Source organism: Pungitius pungitius, chromosome 2, assembly GCF_949316345.1.
Source record: "Pungitius pungitius chromosome 2, fPunPun2.1, whole genome shotgun sequence".
Lineage (NCBI taxonomy): Eukaryota > Metazoa > Chordata > Actinopteri > Perciformes > Gasterosteidae > Pungitius > Pungitius pungitius.
Window position 1 is genome coordinate 9,105,764 of NC_084901.1, and position 15,441 is coordinate 9,121,204.

General features: G+C 44.6%; 1 protein-coding gene across 1 annotated transcript; it reads left to right on the forward strand.

The window, feature by feature from the left end:
• The first annotated feature begins 4,687 nt into the window (after window positions 1-4,687).
• LOC119210578 (mucin-6) lies at window positions 4,688-14,153 on the forward strand. The gene is made up of 17 exons (XM_062560327.1): window positions 4,688-5,124; window positions 5,594-5,638; window positions 5,955-6,180; window positions 9,782-9,911; window positions 10,064-10,127; window positions 10,303-10,385; window positions 10,798-10,990; window positions 11,088-11,213; window positions 11,309-11,429; window positions 11,681-11,816; window positions 11,902-11,979; window positions 12,071-12,152; window positions 12,284-12,421; window positions 12,621-12,770; window positions 13,154-13,251; window positions 13,333-13,465; window positions 13,798-14,153. The coding sequence occupies exons 1-17, from the start codon at window positions 5,031-5,033 to the stop codon at window positions 13,800-13,802; spliced, it is 1,902 nt and encodes a 633-aa protein (XP_062416311.1). The 5' UTR covers window positions 4,688-5,030; the 3' UTR covers window positions 13,803-14,153.
• The last annotated feature ends 1,288 nt before the right edge of the window (window positions 14,154-15,441 follow it).

A 15,441-nucleotide genomic window follows, 5' to 3' on the forward strand; every position in this document is an offset into this window, starting at 1 on the left:
AACTGTCTGGTAAGACTAATGTGGCAATGTTGTAGTTTTTTTAATTTGCAATAAAAATGTATTGTTAACAGAATGGGAAGGGAAAAAGTAAAACATTTTAAAAGGGGTGATTATACTTTCTGTATGCTTGTTTTTCTGTACAGACCCACAGGAGTCTTGTGTCCATGTCACAGCCTTATTTGTCAATTATTTGTCTCCGCCCCCTCCCAGGTGTTTCCTGTTCCCTGGTGCTGCGAGGGCAAACTAGGCCGCTCTCATCTATTTCCGGCCGAGCGGCAGAGGCGTATGAGGGCCCGCTGTTGCCTGCATTGCGGGGAACCAGGCCACTTGAAAAGAGCGGGCCCAGCCGTAGGACGGAGCCTGCGGTTGGGCCGGGCCGGTGCTCCGGGATTCACTCCTCGTCGTTTTCAGTTTCACGTCACCTTTTTTCCGGGTGAGAAGCCCCTGACGGTACCGGCACTCATTGACTCTGGGGCGGATGACTGTTTTTTGGACACTGGCTTGGCGACCCAGATGGGACTCCGCTCCTCCCCGCTCGATCCTCCGGTGCACACTCAAGCTCTGGATGGTCACTCCTTGGGAAGGGTGACACGTGGACGCCCCAGGCCGACACGCGTTTTGGCGCCTCCAGGACCTGTTCACCACGGCGCCCATCCTCATCCAGCCAGATCCCACGCACCAATTCATCGTCAAGACTGACGCCTCGGACACCAGGCTCCGGGTGGTTATCTCCCAGCAGGATGCGAGGGACCGGAAGACTCACCCCTGCGCCTTTTTTTCTCGTCAGTTAAGTCCCGCTGAAAGGAATTACGACGTAGGGGACAGGGAGCTCCTCGCCATCAAGGCGGCCCTGGAGGAGTGGCGGTATTGGCTGGAGGGGGCCGATCAGCCGTTCATCATATGGACGGATCATAAGAATCTGGCCTACCTCCGCTCCGCCAGACGCCTCAATGCCCGCCAGGCCCGGTGGGAGCTCCTGTTTGCCAGGTTCCGATTCACCCTCTCCAGGATGTTCGGCCTGGATGACACCGTTTCGGCCCCGGCTCCGGTACTTCCTGCCTCCTGTTTCGCCCCCACAGTTTGCTGGGGGGTGGAGGCGGTGGTCCGCGACGCCCAGCAGTCTCAGCCTGATCCGGGTGGAGGCCCCTCGGGCTGGATTTTTGTCCCGGACGCAGCCAGGACTCAGGTGATGGAGTGGACGCCATCCTGCTCCACGGCTTTCCGGTCGACGTGGTGCCTGACCGCGGCCCTCAATTCATCTTCCAGTTCTGGAGGGCGTTCTTCACCCTCATCGGAGCCACTGCCAGCCTCTCCTCCAGGTACCACCCGCAGACCAACGGTCAAGACGAGAGGGCCTACCAGGACCTGGAGACTTCTCTCCGGTGCATGGTGGCTACCTCCCCGACCACCTGGAGTCAGCAACTCATCTGGGCGGATATGGCCAGGAACACCCTGCCCTGCACATTCACCGGCCTTTCCCCATTCGAGTGTTCCTTGGGGTACCAGCACCCCCTGTTCCAGGACCAAGAGGTTGACGTGGGAGTTCCTTCGGCCCAACCGTTTGTCCACCGCTGTAGGAGGGTCTGGAGGTGTGCCCAAGCTGCCTGGCTCCGGACCAACCGCCAGTACCAAGCCCAAGCCAACCGTCGGCGCACCCCCGCCCCTCACTACCGCACCAGCCAAAGGGTCTGGCTGACCACCAAGGACCTGCCTCTCAAGATCGACAGCCGCAAGTTGGCTCACCGCTACATCGGGGCCTACGTAATAGCGCGGGTCATCAATCCGGCGGCGGTCTGGCTCAGGCTGCCCCCATCCCTTCGTGTCCACCCTACGTTTCATGTTTCTCGTGTCAAAACTGTCTTTCACAGTCCTTCTGCCCCCTGTTCCCCCCCGGGTCATAGACGGTGGACCCGCCTTCACGGTGCGGCATCTCCTGGGGGTTCGACCGCGGGGCCAGGGTTTCCCGTACCTGGTAGACTGGGAGGGTTTTGGCCCCGAGGAGCGCACCTGTCTCTCCCGGCCTGCTCGTAGTGAATGATCCCCGCCTGTCTGACCACGCCTGCTTCCAGCCCGACCTTTGCCTGTCTGACCACGCCTGCCTCCAGCCCGACCTTCGCCTGCCTGACCACGCCTGTCTCCTACCCGACCCTCGCCTGCCTGACCACGCCTGTCTCTTGCCCGACCCTCGCAACATTTCAACAGCATTGCCCTTTTGTTGAGCTCATCTATGCTCTGTGTGTTTTCACTAAATGCCACTAATGTGTTGACCAAATTTGGTCAATACATTAACACACTGGTTTGCAGTTGTCTTACAGACAAAACAATACAGTTGTTTTTGTTCCTGTCCATTCATAATAAATGCAAAAAAGCCACACACTGTTTATTTTTTTTCTTGGTCAGTTCATCTAGGATTTAGACTACGATTGAAGACAAATGCGGAATTTTATAGATAATTAGTTATGAGAAAAACAATTATTACAGAAATTTTCAGATTGTTCCCAATTTGGTCTTTGAATTCTGAAATTCAATTATGTTGCAAGATATTTATTTATGCTGTTCTTTGAGTTTTCCAGCCAAAGCGGTGTATACTGTAAAAAGGGAGGCAGCGTAGCAAAGGCTTTTGAGTATACTTACACTTAGTTAAGTTTGACACACTTGGGATTTCCCTTTGAGCAATCTTCTTATACTGAAAATAAGCTGGTTATTTTAAGTATTTTCAACTCTTTTTTTTAAGAGTGCGTAGTGCTTGTGAATTAGAGTTCTTCAGAGTGATGATGGTTCTTAACTGAGCCCAGTAGAGTGTGCAAGAGTGGGACATGCTTGTATGCATAATCGTGTCCATGGTGTCATGGTGAAAACAACTTCTCAGAAAATGAACCTTGATAATCCATCTGAAAACTTTAATTCATCTGAAATGAATAAATTCAAGGTACAGTACACTCTGCTAAATAACAAGTTGAGGATTTTTGAGAAAGTAGAAACAGGCGAGATTGTTTTTAAGTAAATAATCAAATATTTTGTAAATGTTGAACAGAACTGTACTTAACGATGAGTTATAGCAAGTTGTAAATCTGGTTAAAAGTTAGCTGAGCACAATGTTTTTTTTTCCATTCCATCATATCACAGGTTTTGGTGTATATGGTTGTGAATAGATTAAAAAATTAAGTAATTAATCTCACATTTTTAATCATATGGATTAACGAGTAGTCACATTAGAAAGCTTGTATTTTAGACAAGGTTGATATAATAAATAATAAGCAATCTGCTTTGCGAGGGTTAGGCTCTGGCTAGCTTGCCATTTAGGGCTTTAAGGACAAGGGGACCAAGGAAGAAGCTAATATTCAAGGTGGAGGAAATGGGTGTGGTCTGAAATAACCTTCTGATCCTTTCTGATGAGGATTTCATCAGACACCCTGCAGTGGGGGATGCTGTCTGACACCCATGATTTTAATGGCTCTTTGTATTAGTCGGGTGATCTTGGTTTTCAGCTTGACACCTTGAGGTTGTCAGTGCGGGCGGGTTGTGGGCAAGAAGGGAGGACTCAGATGCGGAGTGTTCAAAATAAAAGGACTTTAATAGTCAAAGAATCCAAAACTAAACTCAAAAACCACTCCACCGGAAAAAGGGGAAGCTTTGACCTTACAAAATAAACGACATGAACATGATTTCCAGACGTGGCATGGCGATGACGAGACGAGTAGACGGCCGTAGACAACAATGACGTGACAAGAGACAAGAGACTCACAAGGCTTAAATACACAAGGGAGGTGCGGGTGATTGGACACAGCTGGAAACAATCAGGCACGGCAGACAATCACAGGGGAAGACAGGACAAGGCAGGAAGTGAAGTTACCCAGGAACACGAGACATGAAACTACAAAATTAAGACAAGACAGAGGTTAGCAAACCAGAATGAGATGCCAAAACACAGCATGCTCTAAATCACATGTGTCAAACTCAACGCGAGTGCTTAATTCCCATATGTAAAACTCGTGGCCCGCGGGCCAAGTCCGGTTCGGCTGCCCGTCGGCCACATCAGCAGCGCGCACCCCCCCGAAACTAGACAATATCTGTCCTGGACCTAAAATGAGTTGGACACCCCTGCTCTAAATGATGGCGTGGTAGAAGACTTTCTGACCAAAGACCCTCAGCATACAAAATAAAGTGTAGCCGCTGTTTTTATGCCCAGGTATCTGCAAGAGTCAACACGTGTTATGTTCTGCTCATGGATAACCACTCGTGAGTGGTCTCCAACAGATTTGGGGTAGAATACCATCTTCTCTGTCTTTTTTGACATTGGGGATGAGGAAGTGTTTTTTGCACCACTAGACAAATTCCAGAATCTCACAATTGTATACAACTGTATCTGACGTATCAGACATGACACCCAGTATGGCTTTATCGTCAGAAAAGGGGCACCAGAGATGATGGTCAAGGACTGAGACGATGTCCTGATCACCCTGACCTACTGGGTGCAGTTGGTGAGGAATCAATGATACCATTATAGGCATAATTCCACTGGCTGTAACCTGCAGTCTTTGTGCAATTTGGTGTGTTCTCAATCCCTTGTCATTTGACGGCTTTATAGAGCCCAAGAATCTCCTGCCATTTAGCCAGGTTGTTTTCCAAACCACTGTCCTGTCTTGCAGACTGTGTGACGTGCAGGGTTGATATTGAGATGGCCTAGCAGCTAGCAACATAATCCAGGTACTATAAATCCTAAAGTGGTCCGTTTGCCACTGATCCCTCAATTCTCAATGTTCAATGTTTTCATTGATTTGACAACAAGGAACTTCCCCTCTTTTCACAAAATATACTTTATAATTTACCCATTATGTATGGTGTGTGACTCAAATATTTACAGGTTGTTCTTATTTCTGGCAGATCACATTGGGTTTTAAATGAATATGTCAAGTTCAATGTTTAATTTGTTTTCATCTTTCTATTTCTAGTTTCTTAGTATATTGTGTGACGGAGTACCGGCGGGGCAGTGCCATTTTGTTTTAGGATTAACACTGCACATATAAGCCATGTGGGTTGTTTGTTTCAACTGCTCTCCTGCAGCATCAGGCAGCATGACAACCCAGGGATGGATTCTGGCATTCTGCTTTTCACTGGCCTCAGGTATTTTCACTGCAAAATGATGAAGATGCAATATTTAAAGTAATACCATTCTGAAAAGGATTTTTTCTTTTTGTGATGTTTTAACTGCATGAGCAGGTAAAAAGAAAGATAAGATATCATTTTTGCAGATAAATATTTCAATCGCATGCTATCTTATATCTATACTATACTATCAAAGATACTTTTGTTAGTTTCCATGAGTTGTTACCATATCAACCTAAGAAATGCACACTAAACATATCATATAAATCAAATATGATAGCCGGTTGTAGAATAAATACTTGACACAGACAAAAAAGATTCCAATTCTGAACAACTTTTCAAAGAGAGGTAACTGCGATTTGTAATGCTTACACGCATAAATACTTATTTGGTAAAACAATATCAACCATGTTAGTATTCAGGTTGTTTATTAATTTCACTCACTATTAATGTTTACTTGCACCATTACACTGTATTTTGCTTCTAGTTTTTGGCACAGTGGAATTGTTCGAGACCAAAGAAACACAGACTTGTGAGTACAAACCCATCAATGCGGGATATTAATCAGTTCACTACACAGATATTATTGTATATATCGTAAGTACTGGCTACATTGTTTTCAGGTTCTCTGAAACACATTCTCTTTTATTGTTTGGCTGTTGCATTTTACTAGTTTATTGTCTAACTGTACCTTTATTACCATATTTGTAATTCAATGACAGTAATCCTTAGACAGGGTAAGGAAAATCAAGTACACGTTGAACCCAAATATTTAATCCATGATTATGAAGTAATTTCATTTACTTCTTTCTTAATTTCTGACCTAACATTTTTTTATTTGTATGCAGACACTTGCAGAACATTTGGCAGCGGGGTCGTCCAGCCTTTTAAGGGGGAGACTTACTATGTTCGGTCCGACTGCCCGTTCACACTCACAAGCTTCACCGTCAACCGGGAGGAATATTCTGTCAGCATACGACGAGGACACAACGGGCTGTTGGTCCAAGTCGAGATCATCATCAACAAAGTCATGACACTTTTGCAGAATGGCCAAATCCTGGTGCAGAACAAAAGGTTTGAGCCCAAGCAGAAAACTGCAGCCACACTAAACACCAAGTAATAACTAATTAAAAAATGTAAATTTTGTTGAATGAAAACATACTGAGTTAACACAAAGTCAAGCTGTTACCAAGTGATCCCTTAGGGACTTATTTCCGGGAGGTGAAACTGTAATAGTTCACTCATTCCTTCTTCAATGTGTGAGAAGACTTTGTCCAAAGCCAAAAGTGGATGGTGGAGCATGGAGGGTGTGCTGGGAACCGCAAGGTTGGTGTTTCAAATCTTGCGTGACACATGCGCCATATTGAAGTGTTCTTCAACATGACACCATAACTGCTCCCTGGGTAAAATGTAAAAACAGGTTGCTATGGATAAAAGCATCAGCTAAAAGACAACCACCCGTTTTGTGTCAAGTGGCGGTCATAATTAGTTAAAAGACTTTTTAATATATTTAATTTTAGAACCCATTTTCTCTGTATCTGTATTTTTATCCAATGGTCTATTTTTATTAGTTACATTTATTCAATTACCCCACTCCCCCCCCCCCCCTCCACCCTCCTCTATGTGGTCTTGCCAACTTGAGATCAAAGTGAGCAGTATCTGGCCCAAACTTAAAATGAGTTTGACACCCTGTCACGCCCGTAGCAAGAGGGAAGGACAAGGACGCAGAGAAGGCTGACTTATTAGGATTTATTCCAATAAACAATACTCACAACTGGTAGGGTTTCAAACGAAAAGTCACCGTGGTAGCTGTGATGGTGGTGCGAATACATGCAACATGCAAGACACACTGGCACAGGACAAAGGGAGACGCAGACTATAAGTATCCATGAGGGAGGTGGGGGAACAGGTGGACACAATTAGGAATCAGGGAAGACAATCAACAGGGGACACATGAGGAAGGGCAAGGCACCTGAAACGAGAGGAGAATTAACCACCAAAATAAAACAGGATGTTCAACAATAGACGTGACAACCGGACACAAACCCTAGCTTGACCTCCCGGTATGACAGTGCCCCCCCCTTAAGGTCGAATTCCAGGCGGCCGTGGAATGTCCGGGTGGTCTCTATGAAAATCTCGAATGAGATCGGAGTCCATAATGAGGCTCGGTGCGACCCACTGTCGTTCCTCCGGGCCATATCCCTCCCAGTCAACGAGGTACTGTCTGCCTCGGCCCCGCTTCCGTACTGCCAAGAGTCTCTTTACCGTATAGACCGTCCCCCGTCGATCATTCGAGGGGGCGGGGGTGGCTTGAGGTTCGGTACCATTTTGCTTTCCTTGACTGGCTTGATTTTGCTCACGTGGAAAGTGGGATGCACCCGAAGGGACCGGGGAAGGCGGAGGCGGACAGCTGCTGGATTAATAACTCTTGACACCGGGAATGGCCCGACGAAACGCGGAGCCAGCTTGCGTGACTCCACCTGCAGGGGAAGTTCCTTGGCCGCAAGCCACACCCTCTGGCCGGGCTGATAAACCGGGGCCGGTCTCCGTCTGCGGTCGGCTGCCCTCTTGACCCTGTCCCCCTGCCTGATCAGCGTCTGGCGAGCTGCTGCCCAGATGCGGCGGCAGCGGCGGACTAGGGCATAAGCAGAGGGCACAGACACCTCTGGCTCGGACTCTGGGAAAACGGGGGGTTGGTAACCGAACACACATTGGAAGGGGGACATACCCGTGGCGGAGGAGGGAAGGGTGTTATGGGCGAACTCGACCCATGTCAGGTGTTTACTCCAGGAGGCCGGGCACTGCGCCACCAGGCACCGGAGGCCGGTTTCCAGCTGTTGGTTGAGGCGCTCCGTCTGGCCATTAGCCTCAGGGTGGTACCCTGATGTAAGGCTCGCCGTGGCTCCGATGAGCTTGCAAAACTCCTTCCAGAACCTGGAAACAAATTGGGGCCCCCGATCCGACACAATGTCCCTGGGGAATCCGTGAATCTTAAAAACATTGTTCATCATTACTTCTGCCGCCTCTTTTGCTGACGGCAACTTAGGTAAGGCTATGTAATGCACCATTTTGGAGAATCTATCCACAACTGTCAGGATTGTGGTGTTACCATTGGATGTCGGGAGCCCCGTGACAAAGTCCACTGAGATCTCGGCCCATGGCCGGGACGGAATGGGCAGCGGCTGAAGCAAGCCGGCCTGGGCTCTGGAGGAGTTCTTGCTCCTGGCGCAGACGGAGCATGCCTCCACGTACTCCCGGACCTCCGGCTCCATAGCGGGCCACCAGAACCTCTGTGCGATGGCGAACATGGTTCGACGTACGCCCGGATGGCAGGTGAGCAAGGACGAGTGAGCCCAGTGAATCACCTGGGGGCGTAAATCCACAGGGACAAACAGGCGACTCTCTGGGCACCCCTGAGGTGGAGGGGTCTCACCGTTGGCCTGCTTCACCTTGGATTCTATAGGCCAGGTCACCGCTCCAACCACACAGCTTAGCGGAAGGATGGGTTCAGGTGCCCTGGCCACCGACTCAGGGCTGAACAGACGAGACAGGGCATCAGCCTTGGTGTTCCTTGACCCTGGTCTGTAGGATAAGGAGAAATCAAAACGGTTAAAAAACAACGACCAGCGAGCTTGCCGAGAATTTAGCCGTTTGCACTTCTTAATGTACTGTAGGTTCTTATGATCCGTCCAAACCAAGAACGGGTGCTGCGCCCCCTCGAGCCAGTGCCGCCATTCTTCCAGTGCCGCTTTTACTGCCAGTAGTTCCCGATCCCCCACGTCGTAATTTCGCTCTGCCGACGTCAATCGACGGGACAAAAAGGCACAGGGGTGAAGCTTCTTGTCCCCTTCAGCTCGCTGGGAGAGGATGGCTCCGATCCCCTCCCCGGAGGCATCCACCTCCACCACAAACTGACGGGCCGGGTCGGGGAGTGTGAGGATGGGGGCTGTGGTAAAACGCCGTTTGAGCTCTCGGAAGGCTGCGTCTGCATCGGTAGACCAGCGGAACGGCACCTTCTCACCTCAATTGGTCCTTCTCTGCCAAGTCCATGCTGGCCAGTGTGTACTGTCACGCCCGTAGCAAGAGGGAAGGACAAGGACGCAGAGAAGGCTGACTTATTAGGATTTATTCCAATAAACAATACTCACAACTGGTAGGGTTTCAAAAGAAAAGTCACCGTGGTAGCTGTGATGCTGGTGCGAATACATGCAACATGCAAGACACACTGGCACAGGACAAAGGGAGACGCAGACTATAAGTATCCATGAGGGAGGTGGGGGAACAGGTGGACACAATTAGGAATCAGGGAAGACAATCAACAGGGGACACATGAGGAAGGGCAAGGCACCTGAAACGAGAGGAGAATTAACCACCAAAATAAAACAGGATGTTCAACAATAGACGTGACAACCGGACACAAACCCTAGCTTGACCTCCCGGTATGACACACCCCTGCTTTAGATTTTTCTTAAGTTGTGATACATTACATTGATTGAATTCTTCAGCATTGTTTTCTCTTAAAACGTGAATTGAATATATCCCCATTGTACTCACAAGCTTTTACTTAACTGCCATTTTCACTGCAAGATTTATAGAAATGTCTTTTACCAATGTAGTACTTTTACTTCACTAGTACCCCACTTATTTATTAACAGACAATGTTATGTCTTGATAGTGCTTCCCATCAATGCAACCGAAAATACCAGAATATCTTTAAATACGGCATCTACACTAGACTGAGAAGCACGGTGCTTCCTTTTACTGTCACCTGGCACAATGTACATGGGGGAATAAACTCTATGTGGGTAAGTTGACTTTATACAGTTGGCTCAACACACTTAAGAGCACAATAACAGTAAGACAAATGCATGCACGCATAATCAATGTCTCAAGTTAATTTGAACGTCCAACACGTATTACACTCACTAAAGCCCATTTGTTTAAACTTGTTGTTAAGGTGACACTGGAGTCTGAGCTGAGCGCCGACATGTCTGGACTGTGTGGACAACAAAAAGTTGCAGGTATGGAATTGAGACGTCAATTGTTGTTATTTAGCAGTAGTATCATTGACAACACTACTTTCAGTAGCAGCTGCAATCATTTCTTTTGGTGGTGGTAAAAGTATAGTTATTTAAAATATAAAAAATATTTTTTAATAGCCAATACATTTGTTTAAAAATGTTTTCTTGACATCAGCCCACAGGCACGAGTTGATCAGAGACAGCAAGCTTGATCACCACAAATGTAAAACCAGAGATCCTGTGATGCAAGAAAATCATGTGAGTTAACAGTTGTAATGATTAAATAATTTCCAACACGGCCAAGTTCATGCTGTGATACTAGACTCCAGGATGCTATTGGTTTGGTAAGGCTCTGCTCTACCTACTTTTCACTCATGGATCTCACTGAAAATAGTTTGATAGAATTCACAGAACTGACTTTTATTAATTAATTAGTGAGAAAAAATGAGAAAAATAGAACACAATAGAATGCATAGACATAGCAGGTGGAGAATTAAACCCATGAAACCACAACAAATAATATTAAGATCAGTAATCATCTTTCTGTTCTTTTCTACATCATTGGTGGAGGGTAGATTTGTTAAGACAAAGATTCACAAAATAAGTGAACAATCCATATTACATGTGCTAGTTCCAGATAATCAAGTGGTTTCCCGGATTATATTTGCAGATGTGCCGTCAATTCTTTCTGGAAACCAAGGACTGTCTGCAAGACAACAATCGTCACTATCACCGACTCTGTAAAGAGAACATTTTTGGCTTTGAAAATAGCCAGAGCATCTACTGTCCTTTGTTCCAAGAAGTTGCAAGCCAGTGTAGCCAATCAAGTATCAACCCATTTTGGAGACGCTTAACCAGATGCGGTAGGCACCCCAAAATTAAAAAGATCTTTGGTATGATAGGACACTCATTAGAGAACAGCACCTGATGTTATTGCCAATTTACTTTGGTTTAATACAGCGAAACCAAGTTGCCCAGGACACCTGATTTATGAGAAAAAGGGTCCAGCATTTATTCACAGCTGCTCCAACCCGAAACCTTCACCCTTCTACCAGGAACTCACTGAAACCTGTGCCTGTCCAAAGGGTGAAAGAAAATGATTGCTCTTCATAATGTAGCTCTTTAAAGGTTTCATCACTTGCTCAGCCTCAATGAGCCTAACAACATGATTTGTATTTTAGGTAAAGTTTTGAATAATGGTGCTAAGGGCCATCACTGTATTCCTAAGTCTAGCTGCTCTTGTGAGTTTGCTGGCAAAAGCTACGGAAACGGAGAAATACGAAGTTCCAAGTGTCAGTCATGGTAATATACTTCAACCTATATTTCTGACTTATTTAGGCTTTCAGATGGTCCCTAACAAAAGAATGGCTGTAAAAACTCTTTACCTCTCTTCACTAAAAAAAGTAGTAAAAAGTTCACTAAAATGATGGTAATATACTTCAAACTTTATTTCAACCTTACAAGATGGTTCCTAGCAAAATAATGGTCTAGAAACTGTTTCTTTACCTCTCTTTTAAGTTTAATAAAATGAACCATGCCTTATCTTCACACAGTAAGTGTCATGGAGTGAAATGGCGATGCTCAGAGAACTTTTGCAAGAAAAGATGTGTCATTGAAGGCCAGTTTGTAACAACATTTGATGGCAAACAATATGTCCTTCCTCAAAAATGTTCATATGTTGCTTCACAGGTGATTTTTTCCAATTCCCCAACATGTAATAGACAAAGAATACAGATATATCCTTTTCATGAAACTAACTAGTCTAACTTTGAAGGGTCCCAACTGGAAAATAGAAATACATTTTTCGCGAAAAAGACTCTTTCTAAGAAAGGCTACAGTTCAGCTCTCAGAGGTACCAGCAGTCTTTTAAGAATTCATTTAAAATAACACAATCAACATTTGTAATATGCTGTCATGGAACGTAAACACCTCTTTTTTTGCAGGAACTGTTTGTATTCAAAAAGAACAAGGTCATGTGGAATGGGCGTGAGATGACTCAATTCCATCAGTTTGGTAAAGAAAATTGTAAGGAAATTTAGTTACTTACATTATTTGGCTGGACTTTATTTTAAATGTGTAGTACGTCTGCCTAGCAATCCATTCATTATGGCTAATTTACCCGGCCACCCATTAATTTACCGAATTCTCTCCTGTAGGTCATGCTCAGATTTACTGGGTGTCCTCCATGTTCGTCCAAGTCCACACAACCTCTGGTTTAAACTTCCAAATTCAGCTGTCTCCTGAAATCCAGCTGTTCATCGACGCACCCGACAAGTCCAAAGACAAGATCAAAGGTGAGGACCACTGTCTACAGACAGGCCAAAAAATATTCCCTATGGGATATACATTTCACTTTGGGCTTCACTTTAGGTTCATTACAACCTTGTTTAAATTACGCTTAAATAAATAAAAGAAAATAAATCAAGGAAATACAGTATATTTTCTGTGGCATGGTTCAATATGATTTGTAATCTTAGCCATTATGTCTTTTAGGTCTTTGTGGCAATAGCAACAGTGATACCACAGATGACTTCACCACCAACAGGGGGATCATTGGGAACTCAGCTAAACCCTTTGCTCTGTCCTGGAGTTTGGGTAATTGTCATGAGAACATACCCACCACCTGCACCAACCGTGAAAATGGTACGAATTAACAAGTGTTTTTAAAATATGTTTGAGATTTTCTTTTTTAGATTTACTCATACGATTGGCAGAATAGGTGCATGATGCTGAGGACCGCAGGGAATCCAGTGCGAAATGTGATATATTCGTTGTTAGTGCATAATAACACAGTGGGTTGTTTTAACTGTGGCATTGCTTCTTATTGCAAAAATGTATGTCATAGCAGTTGTATTGTTACCCAGGACAAAGTGTTGAGTAAGTAATTTAAAATAAAATGCATCAACTTATACAATTTTGGTTTTAAAACATTGAAATTTGTTCACTAGCTTGCTTGTAATATGATACCAATATGCAATCCAGAGATAAAATGAATTCAATAATGGTTTAAATATGTATTTTTATAGAGAATTATGCTCATGAAAAGTGTGCAAGTGTGTTAAACCACCCAACTGGGATATTTGCTGTGTGCCACCCTCATATCCTAACTGATTACTACTACACGGTAACAATACTTTTGCCACATACCAAATTCTTTTTAAGTTTGGGGGTTTCCTCAATTAACATATTAATTACTTATTTCCAGGCTTGCATTCAAAGAATATGTAACTCTGGCAGAAGTCGGAGAGAGGCCTTGTGTATTAGTCTGGCCAGCTATGCCAAAGTCTGCGCCGGGGTGGGTGTTGTTATTGGTGACTGGAGGAGAAACACAGGCTGCAGTAAGTTCTTTTTGAAAAGTAAACAATGTATTCTGTGTGCATGAAAACAACCATTTAAGGTACGGTATGTTTGACAAACTAAATTAACTGAATCAAATTTTTACTTTCATAGAAATATGAGATGTTATTTTCTTTTGTGAAGCCTTTCAGATTGCAGAATTCTATTAAAGTAAATGTAAGGGACACATACAGAATATAGTTTGAAACAATGTTTTCGAATTTTAGTAGAATAAATAAATAATTGGGATATTTCATTTCTCTTTTTCTCTTGTGTTTCTTCCCTTCCCTTCCACTCATCCTCCTCACCTTGATGCCTCGGCGCCGTGCTAAAGCATAAAGGTAGGCAGGAAACTGAGGGTGGAGGAGAACAATTGCTGTCAGGAGAAGACCTCGGAGACGAAAACACCTTCTGCAATATGCTACCACCCTGTGACCAAAAGAAGAGAGGAAAAAACATTCACCTACTAGCACATCACCTCTTGTGAGTGCAGGCTCTGTAAGACAAAACACTGAAGAAATACTGTTAGCGCAGACTACAATAAGCCTTTTTATCCTGTTTCCTTTTTTAATCAAAATATAAAGTACTCAAATTGTTTTTAGTGTATCCACTATTTATCAAAATTCCTCATTTTATTCATTCTGAAAAGCAATTTTCTTTTAGTCAAATAAAAGTAATAATTGTCACTCACCAAGAATTGTTCTATGTGTTTTTCGGTGCGTTATTAAACCCAACTTGACTAGCAAGGATTACACCATCAAAAAGTTTTTGACACTCCCTCTGCTGGTCACAGTTGTTACTTTAGCCATTTATTTTCTTTCTCCTCTAATAGAAATAGGTGTTCTAAAATAGGTACAAGATTTCTCTTGTACCCATTTCTCTTATCATGAAATTCTGCATGTTGAAATCCCCACCCTGTACAGATATGCTGTATTGGAACCACTACCTTTGAATTGTATGTATTATACTGATACCTAGTGGCGAATTATAATTGTTGCACTGACTAGCCGGCGACTGTTCAAAATAATAATAAGTGACGTACAGGAAGGGAGATTCTGCAAGTTTATCGTGTACATGAACTCTTAGTTGAAAATCGTCAGAATTCTGTGCTTTAAAGTCCACAAAATTGGCTTCATCCGTAAGTTATATTAACATTTTTACGTAGATATTTCTTAAGTTCCACTAAAATTCAGTCATGATGTTGGTTCTCTCTACTCATATCTGGTTTAGCCTTTAGTTTTTGACAGCTATCATTTGTACTTTCAATGCACGTACTTGTTGTATTGTGCTTGTTACATTCCCACCTAGGTTGGAACTCGTTTTACAGGTGGGGAACGTAAAAACCTGTGCTGGCGCCCCCTGTATAATTAGCGATGGACAGTGAAGTAGTGTGGGGGGGGTGCAGCTGAAATAAATAAAGAGGCATGACACGCAAAACTTGTGTTTAGTCCCCGTGGGACATTTAGTAAGTGACACAAACAAAAACAAAACAAAACAAAACAAAAAGGTACACACACAACCAAATAAGGGAGGAGAAGGGGATTGTGGGGACTGGGGTCAAAGTAATGAAATAAACAAAAGGTCCCTTTTGTTCTACACCCCTTTCCCTGCCTAACACAATCTATCCCTAACCAGCTCACCTCTCTATTGCAAAAACTACAGGGGTGACCCCACCCAGCTAACTTAGTGTGTAACAAAGTTTTACCTACGTGATGGAAAGGTACACCCATGGGCAGAACTACCTACCCCTTCTCCAGTACTGAGGTAGAGTACAATTGGGTCTCACTCGACCAGATCCCAAACAAAACAATATCAGCCAGGCCATACAACAAAAACACAGCCTTTCCTTTCTCTTTCTCTCTCTCTTCTGTTCCTCAACCAGGCTGGTTATATAGGCCACCAGCTCGTTAGCTGATTGCTCCCCAGGTTTTATACGGCCACGCCTCCTCGCCAACAGCCAACCAGCACTGCACACCTG

Excerpts from the sequence above, each read along its gene's own strand:
- LOC119210578 (XM_062560327.1), top strand. The coding sequence starts at position 5,031 with ATGTGGGTTGTTTGTTTCAACTGCTCTCCTGCAGCATCAGGCAGCATG. Across the intron at positions 9,912-10,063 it reads GGGGAATAAACTCTATGTGG|GTGACACTGGAGTCTGAGCT; the intron begins GTAAGTTGACTT and ends CTTGTTGTTAAG. Across the intron at positions 11,817-11,901 it reads GTTCATATGTTGCTTCACAG|GGTCCCAACTGGAAAATAGA; the intron begins GTGATTTTTTCC and ends CTAACTTTGAAG.